The sequence below is a fragment of the Charadrius vociferus genome, unplaced genomic scaffold (assembly GCF_000708025.1).
Source record: "Charadrius vociferus isolate BGI_N301 unplaced genomic scaffold, ASM70802v2 scaffold1339, whole genome shotgun sequence".
Lineage (NCBI taxonomy): Eukaryota > Metazoa > Chordata > Aves > Charadriiformes > Charadriidae > Charadrius > Charadrius vociferus.
This window is the reverse complement of record NW_009650216.1, coordinates 265,650-275,942: the sequence shown is the minus strand read 5'-3', so window position 1 is coordinate 275,942 and position 10,293 is coordinate 265,650. Positions and strand designations below refer to the sequence as shown.

Sequence of the window (10,293 nt, the reverse complement as noted above, 5' to 3'; positions counted from 1 at the left end):
CGGGGCAGCAGCCGCTGTGCGTGGGTGGCTGCTGTAACCCCTGCTGGCCTTGCGCTGCTTTGTGCAGTGCGGTTCTGGTGCCAGGGCTCCAGCCCTCCCTCCCTCCTCTGCCGCGACTGGTGTCCCGCTGAAGCCTGCAGGTACCGTGCTGTGCGCGCCACCCCTTCCCATGGCAAGGGGACAAGCAAAGCCCAGTCTCCTTCAAAGGGGAGTGCAATACTCTCCCAGTAATGAGGAACACCTTCCTGTACGTCCCTACAAGCAGTAGGCACCTATCCTTGGTAAATCATGGCCCACCCCGTACCACCAGCGACTTACAGACCCGGGGGAGCACAAAGGCAATTTATTTCAGTGTTAACACCAATGATTGGTCATCAGCCGTTATGCACTTGCAATAAACTCAGCCGTTAGCAGGTTCATGAGGAACTGCGAAGCCCATGAAGTATTGCTGGCACACAGGAATACTGTTTCTAACTTAAGGCTGCATTATTAGAGCTATATCAAAAAATACAGAAGGAATGTGGCAGTTAGCCTGGGCCTTTGCTTGGAGTGTACAAGTCCAATGAAAATGTCCCCGAAGCCGTAATTATTTGCTCATAATTGGATACTGAGGAGTAAATTCTGCCACACAAACCTCCAATGAATTCACTGAAAGTCACGTTTCATTATAGCGTAGCCAAGATGAACGGTAATATGGGGAAGGCGTATCAGGTATTAACTATGAATATCACAAAGCACATGAGCAAAATCTGTCCCCCTGGAAAGTTCCCTGAGTCCTCTCTTATTTTGAATTAGGAGTCTATTTTAGAGATAAGGAAATTCAGATTTAAGGTAATTGTGTGATTTCACACCACGCTGTTTCACAGTGTCATGAATAGAAACCTCTGAAACAAGGAACAAAAAACGCTGTTTCACAGTGTCATGAATAGAAACAAGGAACAAAAAAACAGGAGATATGATTTCCAATTCCCCTGCTTTAAACACTGGAACATGTTCCCTTTTCAGACCTGTGAATAAAACCAGCGGTGTGGACTCCCAAGTCACACCCCCCACACCTATACCTTGCTCTGTTGCTGCTTGCTTGGTAATTCTTCATTCCGCAGACTCAAACCCACACAGGTGCTAATAAGGAGCTATTGTTAACCCATGGTTAAGTCTAAGCGAGCAGATTTCTGTTGACAGGCTGCAGAGCTTGAGGACAAAATTGTAGCCTTTCCGCACGCACTGTTGCTGTGTGGTTTTCCATTAATAGCCATGGAAAAGTTAACCTAAACATTAGCTCTTTTTCCTGGAACTAACAGCTGCAAAGCCAAAAGCCCAGTGATCCGCTCATCAGCTTGCAGGACTACGGCAAAGCAGACTGCTCGTTCCTGTAAAAACCAAGCACAGAGCTGGCTCGTGAACTGCCGGACCTCTGTTTCTGAAGCAGGGAGTCGCCAGCTCATAGGGGAGCATCCCAGTCAGATCTCGATCCCGGGCAAAATTTCCCCTGGACAGAATTACAAGGTTATGCCTTTAACGTTGACGATCAGAGATCTGCCTCAAAAGCCAAGGCAAATCTAGCAGACAGGGATTGCAGGGACGGGAATTGTTTCCCACTAAATATTCAGGGAGGATATATTCAATATAGGACAAAATTCAGCAGACACAAATTCCTGTTTCCTCGAGCCATTAGCACTGCCCTGCACAGGGTAGTTTTCCTGAGGCATGTAATGTGAAAACAGCCATTGCGTTGCGTTCTTCTCACATTTACATTGTGGAAGATCCTGTCCTGAACCGTGCCCTGTCTTGTTTGCCCAAAGACAAATTGTACCATGAGAGATCCTCCCCACATCACCGATTTCTGGAAGAATAGATCCTGCAGGCTTTCTTCCTCTCCAGAGGGATGTTTACCACTATCCTTGACTAGTTGTTCCAGTTATCGCTGCCAAAATAACGTGTTTCATTTTTCATTTGAATTTTTCTCTCTTTTCCTCGTACCCAGTAGGCTTTGTTATTCAACCTCCAGATGAAAGATTACAGTCCTGTGTGAGAGAGTGGCTTTGATGTGTCACTCAGCATTTCTCCAAGACTAGCTACATCTTTCCAGAAAGACAATGGGAAGAATGACCAGATCTTCCTGGAAATGACACCCATCCCACAGCATAAATGAGCCAGGACTAGCTCCTGCAAAAGTAATCAGGTCTGTTTGCTGACATACAAATGCCCGCTCGTCACTGGAAGAGCCACACTCCTGAACTCCAACCCAAGCCAAAGATTGAGGATATTAAGCTCATTCCCACGCTCAAATTTGGCAAGGTAGAAGCCTGTATCATCTTGTTTCACTTTTTGTAGGAGTTTACTCGGAATGTTTTCTTTTCAGTAGGTTCCCCAGCTGGATCAGTCCTGCGTCATGTCATTACAGATAGCAAGGACCAGCGGCTGGCAGAGCGATGGGTATTATCTGGGTTGTGGTAGGTCTGAAGAGCCAGGCACAGACGAGAAATTATGAGTAAGCTTGTGAGTAAGATTTCAGCTGGAGGCTGAATTGGCAGAACCACTCTCTGTACGGGGGGGCCCTCAGATACACAGTGCTATATACATAGATATATATGAGCTTTAGTCATAAGCCAACGTGACTGAGCTGGTACTCTAAATAAGTTCTTACTTATTTCAAATTCTGTGAAAGATCTGCAAAAATTGCAATACTTCATGGCGTTTAAAGTATTTTCCTCGATTCTTCTCTGTATCCTGCTTTTGGGTTGCTTGAGCAGAACAGGATCATATAAATACAAATACAAATCATTGCTCCAACGACTGAATGGACCAAACCATATCAAAGCATCAAAGAAAGTTAGGTAGTTTTTCTGCTTTTTTTTCCTTCTGAATTTAGACAGGATGCTTGCCTGCCGTGTGGGAAAATGCCTCTGATATAACTGGAGTTTTCAGTGGCCATGTGTAAGATCACATGTCACTCGTTTTGATGTGTTTATCGTTCTTATTTGGGGTAAATCCCACCTCCTTACTGGCTTCAGAAGGAAACACCATTTTGTACCGCTCTGTTCCTTGGAGTTAGAAACTCAAACCCAGCATGGTGCGCAGTACTGAGACCTGACAGAAAACTCTGGACCTTGCCTCAAACTTTATCACGCTGCAGTACTTTTCACAAGGTCTTGTAAGGTAAACTGTAACGGTCCATAGTTTCCAGGGCTGCCTCTGCAATAAGAGACCAGGTTGTCAGAACCCCGTTGGAGTGACGATCTCATCAATGGAAGTCTTCCTCTTAATTTTGGGAGAAAATAGGTCAAGCCTCCAATTTGTTATTTATCGAGTGGCCAAGGTGGCAGGAGGTTTTATGAGCAACGCTGAGTTCGAGGCTCTGTATTTAGTAACGAGACACAGATGGGAATGGTTTTGTTGCGGTGATGCTTTATCACGAAATGAGACAGTTTTAATAGTTGTTTGGTGACTAACAGATACAGAGGTAGCCGTCTAATTAGCGTGCTTGCTGCAGGAGGCAGTGTTTCCTGGCATTACTGAGCGTACTTCACACAGACTGAGCTCCCCGAGAGGGGCTGGCTAACAAAGCCCAGAAGCTAGTTAACAGTTTCCTAAAAATGTCTCCAGACACCCTCGTGTGATTTAAAAGGCAGCGTGCTGCCAGCTCAGGTCGTGCAAGCAGGAATATTTCAGGCTCGTAGAATCCGGCCACATAGCAGAAGCCGCCTGGTGTTTTAGGGGTTATCTTGACGGGGTTTCAGAGCAGCAAAGCCCCCTGGGAGCCCAAGAGCTCCCCAAGCAATGCTGTTCCCAAAGGATGAAATGTTGGTGGGAAGCAGATATTGATTATTCTCACCCTGATCTTTTCCCAGTATCACCTTTGTCCAGGCACAAAGGGATGCATTTTTGGAGAGAGGTTTTGTAAAGTACCCTATGCAAAGATCACTTTCACAAGAAGGATCCACGCTGCGTTGGCTATAGGCAATTTTTCTCCGTAGCCACAGGAGAGGCAGCATGAGCTCTATGCCATTTGGCTCTTGCGGGCTGCGGACAGGCAAACTGCCAGCTTACAGCCTTCCTCTCCCGGGGGGCCTCGGAGCCGCTATCAGATCCACTGTGACTCTCCACTCTGTATTTCTTCTTCTCTCCCCACTCATCACCTTCACAGACGTCTGTGTAAGTTCCATGCCTGGACTGAGTTCAAATCAAGCACCCGGGATCCTTGGTAGGGAGGGTTTGGCTGGGAGAATTTAGCCTTAGTTTCTTTCATCTATGGATGTCCTTTGCTTTTAAAGTAGCTATAGTTTAATAAATCAGCTCTTTGCAGAGACCAGTGGTAACTCTTGCATATATTTAACGTTTGCCTGTTACTCATTTGGCCAGTGACTCCTACAAGTTTTTGCACATGCTTGATTTGGAATCAGGTGTCAAATCACAGGTTAATTTTTGCATTTCTTTCTTTTTCTCCTCTCTCTCTCTTTTCCTTTGTCTCTTCCTTTCTCTTTCTCTTCTCTTCATTTCTATATTTATTCTTATTTCTCTCTCCTCTTTCTTATAACAACAGGGTAAACCAGGATATTGTTTATGGAAAGTTTGAATTACTAATGACCCATACAAAACAACATTAAGGATCATATCTTTTCCAGTGCCTCTTTTTAAACCCATCCCAGCATTTTAAGCCAGTCCCAGTGTTTTATGATCTTAAAATGTTGATATTTTTCCAGGTATTAATTCCAGCTTGATAGGAAACCAAGAGAAACAGAAACATTTTTCATCTTCACTTCAGAAAAATGTGCTCCATCCACCTCTGTTAGAGACATCTTTTCAGTACCGTGGAGGGCACACCACTGCCCTGGGACTGCCTTCCCTATCCGAAAATACCTTTCCCCTGTGCCATGTGTGAGCCTCACCCTGAACAGCTGTAACCACAGAGAGCGGGGCAGAAATGAAACAAAGAACAAAGCTTCCTCCTGCTGTGATGGAGGCTGGAGACCTAGCTAGTGAGAGAAAACAGAAATACTGCCGTGTCCCAAGAGAAAGGTCCATCCTCCCCACAGCTGGATTCAATGTGCCGAATCCCAGTCAACGTCTCTGTGCAGGTAGAGGTCCGGGCGGGTCATTGCGCACTGTGCTCTAAGTGACAGTCCCTCTCCCAGTTAGTTTCCAGACCCAGACAAAAGCAGAAAGAGAGGCAGGAGGAGGTGGGAAGTGCCTTGGACAAGGCTGTGGAGTTCCTAGGAAATGCCACAGCTTGGCTGAGGCATCTGCTGCTCTTTGTGCCTCTGCTTGCCAGCTCTGTGTCCAAGACACAAACGCTCCAGCTCGTTCTCTTGAACGCTCAGCAACCGCCACCCTGTGCTACAACCTCGATAGCCTAATGTCCCCCTCACCCCACATCCCACCCTTCTCTTTCAACCCTGGCGGTGCTCCTCAGTCAACCAGATGTGAAGAACAAAAGGAAAAGCTTGGATCAAGCGTGCAACCCTACAGCACTCTGCATGCAAAGAGCTCGCAGGGCGAGGCCGTGGTCAGAGGAGACGAGCCTCCCACGGCCAAGAGCTTTCTTGTCCTAAAGGCAGTGCTGCCCGCCTTCATCCCTAAGACAATTAGCTGTCGAAGGTGAAAGAGCAAGGCCGCTCCAAGGAGAATTCATTATGCATATGCCTGCAAGCAGTACTCTAGAAAAACAACATAAAATGCGAGAGTGAATTGCCCTCACTGAGTTTGCTGATTCCACTAAATTTCAGATCTAATAATGTCTCCATATTGCTTCAATTGTCTCTTCTGAGGCACAGCTGTGACTCTCCCCCCTGAAGCGTTGCGGCTGCAGAAAGGGAAACAAAATCTAGCCAAGGCGTTCAACACAGCAGCCTTTAAATATACAGCCTGTTCCCTACGTTCAGACAGCCTGGATCTCCAACTCCTGTCTCCCTGCTAGAAAGACTAATAGAATTGAGTCCTCTGATTCTCAAAGTTGTGGTATAATCTGGTTAAGGAGTTTTTTCTCCTGGGATGAAATGTGACTTCTGTTTAAGGACTCGAAGTAGCATTTAGTTCATTTAGTTCATGGTAGCATGGGTTCATTTCCTGCCTCCTGGATGTTCTGCCACCGTCTTCCACATCCACTCCATCTAAATTTGGACACCTAAATGAGGCGATAAACCTTTGTGGGCAGCCAAGAGGGGCTGCTAACTGGTGGCCATTGAGACCCTTCTAAAATCACAATCACATGAAGGTCCTTATGTTTCCACTGAATGTAGAGGGATCCTGCACTCACCTGTAGTACCTCAGACATTCACTCGGGTTTTGCATCCACATCCCAAGGCTGAACAAGGCATTTGGGCCCATTTATTTAGAGGGTCTGTTACTGCTCACGTCAGCTTCTGTTACCTGTGGGATGAGCTGAACTGTGCTGGCAATGGAGAGCCCTGTAAAAGCTTGAATGGATGGGTGATCAGCCGGCCAACTTGACCTTCATCCATAAAGTTTTCCAGATAAAATAGCACTGAACCATGGAGTAGGTCAATGATGCTGATGTTTTATTTTTCTATTGCAATTGCACGGTACAAAGCCCAGCTGTGAATCAGGGCCCCCTTCTGGTAAGTGCAGGTGGGAAAACACATCTCTTGCCACGCATTTCAGGGAAAGCTGGGTCTTCCGGAGCTCTAGGATTACTTGTTTGTGGTCACACTCTGGCTAGCGCAACCTCTGCACTTCTGTGTCTCTGTTATCATATTGCTAGATACAAGATTAGAGCCCTGTTTAACGTCCAGCTTTTTGGTTAAAGTGGCTCATCCTCCTGGGTCTGCTTTGCATTTGTACCCAGGGCAGTAGTAAAGTATTTTCTGCTTCTTCTGTGCAACGGCATAGTAATTTTTTTCCTGGATATCTCCTTGTCATTCAATCTGACAGTCCTCCTCCCCTAGGACATGTTGGCTTCTCCATCTCCTCTGAGGCAGCGTAGCTGCCAAAGTCCATTTCAGTACATTTGGACTGAAAACTCCTGTCTGGCATTCTCCCTCCCCATCTGCATGGGTGAGAGAAATGTCAAGTAATGAAACACAAGAACTCCCTTGGTCTGTCAGTTCACGTGAAAGGAGGAAAAAGCCTGAACTGTGTATCTGCCCTTCACGCATGTTGGATGCCCTGCAGCATTACCCATTGCACAGTAGTAGAAAGTGTTGCCAAAGAGGTCACTGTCAATGCGCTGCAGAGCAGCTGACCCAGGCCGCAAAGGAAATAGGAGGAGGTAGGGAACGGGATGCTTGAGATGAGAAAAAGGCACCCTCTATCCTGTTTTAAGGGGAAGAAGGTTTGAACTCTGAAGTTAGACCAGCATAATGCACGAGGGAATGGAGAAGAGGTATCTGATGAGTGCAGCTACATGCTGTGCTACCTCTGGGTCAAGTCCAGCTCTCATGTCTGCGCTCCCGTGCTGTCGGTTCTGTGGTCTGATGCTCAGACTCCAGTCTGACTACTTGTTCAAACCAGACAGCATGTCCAGCATGCCCATGTTAAGCACACTTATCAAGGACAGTGGAGATTTAATTGCGTTTGAAAAAAGAACTCTTTCATTTCAAAGCAACCCTATTACTGGAGAAAACGAGTTATCATTAGCCATGGATATAAGCAGTAGTTCATGGACACAGGCTCACGAGGTGGTACCTGACTACAAAAAACCCTACTGTAAACACAGTGCAGCTCTACGTTGGTATGGCACTGCTGATCTGTCCAAGCCAGTTTTCATAAGAAGTCAAATCTTTGCCAGTGCACAGGATGAACAGGATGTACTCTCTTACCATTTTGGACCGTGCCTCGGGCATTGCCGTGAGTACTAGATGGCTTTTAGTCCTCAAGGCCTGCCCCGGCCCCAAACCCAAAGACTTCTGAGCCTCACTGCATCCTCTTGAATGCTCTTAGGGCGGTGCTCAGTTCCATTTGGATCAGCAGCACCATAACCTCACCCCTGGAGCATCCAGACGGAGTATCTCTCCACACAAAACTGACTGCAACTTTTTGTTCTCTGGCTGGGATTCCTGGACTGCTGCTTTTTGTTCGGGTTTATTTTATTCTCAACATAAATAAAGAAAACAAAACTAGTGCAAGTAATAGTCTGAAACTACTAAAGTTGCATTGCAGGAGATGTGGAAATAGAACAAGAAAAACATTCTCATGGGCTTTTTTTTCTGAGTAGAATAGGTTAATCTTGGGTTCACACTTTCACTCACCCAGCAGGCCTGCCCAACACGATTTACTTAAAATCACAGCAAAGCGCATTACAATGACATTAAAGCAGAGACACCAGCCCACAAGGAGCAAATAGAACCAGGGACACTCTGAGATGAGAGAGTCGTGTGTTTATTTCAGGCTGTCCTCTGCCTATCAGACGCTGCTCCCTTTTTGGCCAGAACCGGAGACACCGGAATGCTGTGGAGGGACCGTGGCATTTCTGGCCAGGGGCATTGCCCACTCTGGCACTTCATTTTGTATAGGCATTTTGTCCTGTGCAAGGGATTGAGAACATGTCCCCGCTGCACAGATGCTACTGGTAGCGCAGCGTACGGAGCTGTGGTCAAGCCTCTCCTCCCTTTTCCCCTCTATGTTCACGTGCTGTAAGGACAAGTCTTAACTAGGAGAGCATTAATCCTCAAGGAGGGGCATTGCCATGGGTGTATTCATGACCATTACATGGGTCTCTGCTCTGCCCCGGAGTCTGATTCCTCAAGGAAAGCCTGAGTTGAAGCCAGAGGTTCTTCCTGCTAAGGAGAGGGCCGGAGCCATGAAGTGAGGCCTCAGCTGGCACCGTGCTCAGAGCAGCCCGGAGGTGATGCTCTCGTCTTGAACTTGATGCAGTTCAAGGCGCTGCGAAATCTTTGTTTTCCTTAAATGACCTTTGCTTGCACAAGAGAGCCTGCACTCAGCTGTGGGCTGCTCTGCATACTTCATCGCTTCAGCAAGGAATCCACTTTCCTCTGCTGAACGGCTAAGACTCAGGCAGCTGTTCCTTCATATCCACAGAGCATGATGATATAATTGGCAGAGCTCTTGGAGAGGAGTTGTCTGTGTCTCTTTATGTGTCAGCCCCTTCCAGGCCAGCTCCTCTCATCCCTGTCAAATCCTCCTCCGGCACTCCTCCTTGTGCCCTCCTACCAGCATCTCCCTTACTTCACTTTGGGTCCCTCTTCTGCAGAGCATTGTCCGTGGGCTGGGTACAGCAGGGAGAAGAGGATCCAACGTGGCTGAACAGCAGATCTGCTCCAGCCTGCATGGGCTCAATGCTCCATTTGGCATTTTTTCATCAGGAAAAACATTTATTTTGGGAGAGCAAAGAGGACAACAGAAAATAAGCTCACACTCACAAACCCAAAAACTAAGTATGGACTCAGAAATCCTCTAGTGCCTTTTTTGGATGACTTCATATCTAAAAGAATGAATCCATAATACAATAGTGCTGATTCTGACATTTGAGTATTTACAGTGGGATCTTTTGCAGGTGGAACTTAGGAGAAAGAAAAAGAACAGCTCAGAGGGCAAAGGTTTTGTTTAAAAATGTACAACAAACTGTAGCTTAGCACCGAAGAGCTAGAAAAGCAGTTTATTGGCTTCTCCCGAGCACTAGAATATCAAGACATCCTAATGAAGAACGGATGTATTTCAGGAAAAATTCTGAGCAAGAAACTGTCTTAGCTAAACAAATCTTCCCTTTTGCCTGGTTGGTAAATGATTAGAAGTAGGACACCAAAGCCAGGTGTTTGAAGGAGAGAGAGGCTCCAAAGGTGCAAAGTCCAGATTTCCTGCTGTTGGAAGTTTAAGACTGAGGTCCGGGAAGAGACACGTGTAGAGGCAGGGACCACGAGTCCGGCACTGACTCAGACGCCGGCTCTGAAGAACAGGAACGGCTCTTGCCGGCTCTCGCAGCTTCAGTATGACTTGAAGTCCTTGATGCTCTTTTTAAAGATCCTGGAGTCAGAATACGGTATGAGAGGATTTCATCCTCCTTCGCTACAAAAACTGTTTAACCTCTTGGCTGCTCAGCACAGGGCTTGCTCTTGTAACACCCATCTCTGAGAGAGAGGGAACAAAGCGGTGTGCCCAGGAGTACCTAAACTGACGTCAGGTTTGCACGCAGCCAAGAAGGTACCTCAGCTGTGACACCATTGCCTCTGTCAGTAACTGTGCTTTTCCACTTTCTTCTCTTTTCTTTTAGGGCCGTTGCATCAATTTCACCAGAGTGAAGAACACAGAGGCCCCACCCAAATACCCGCTCAACAACGCGTACCCCCCGTCATCTCCACCTCCAGCGCCCATCTACAA

General features: G+C 46.9%; 1 protein-coding gene across 1 annotated transcript in view; it reads left to right on the top strand.

Annotated features, from left to right (window-relative positions):
• Positions 1–10,291, top strand: part of ANTXR1 (anthrax toxin receptor 1) — a gene marked incomplete at its 3' end in the record, with an annotated part of 107,201 nt that extends 96,910 nt beyond the window's left edge. Inside the window, exon 18 of the mRNA XM_009892974.1 lies at positions 10,187–10,291. Within this exon, the coding sequence (XP_009891276.1) occupies positions 10,187–10,291 (105 nt within the window). The remainder of the gene's footprint in view (positions 1–10,186) is intronic.
• Between the last annotated feature and the right edge of the window lie 2 nt (positions 10,292–10,293).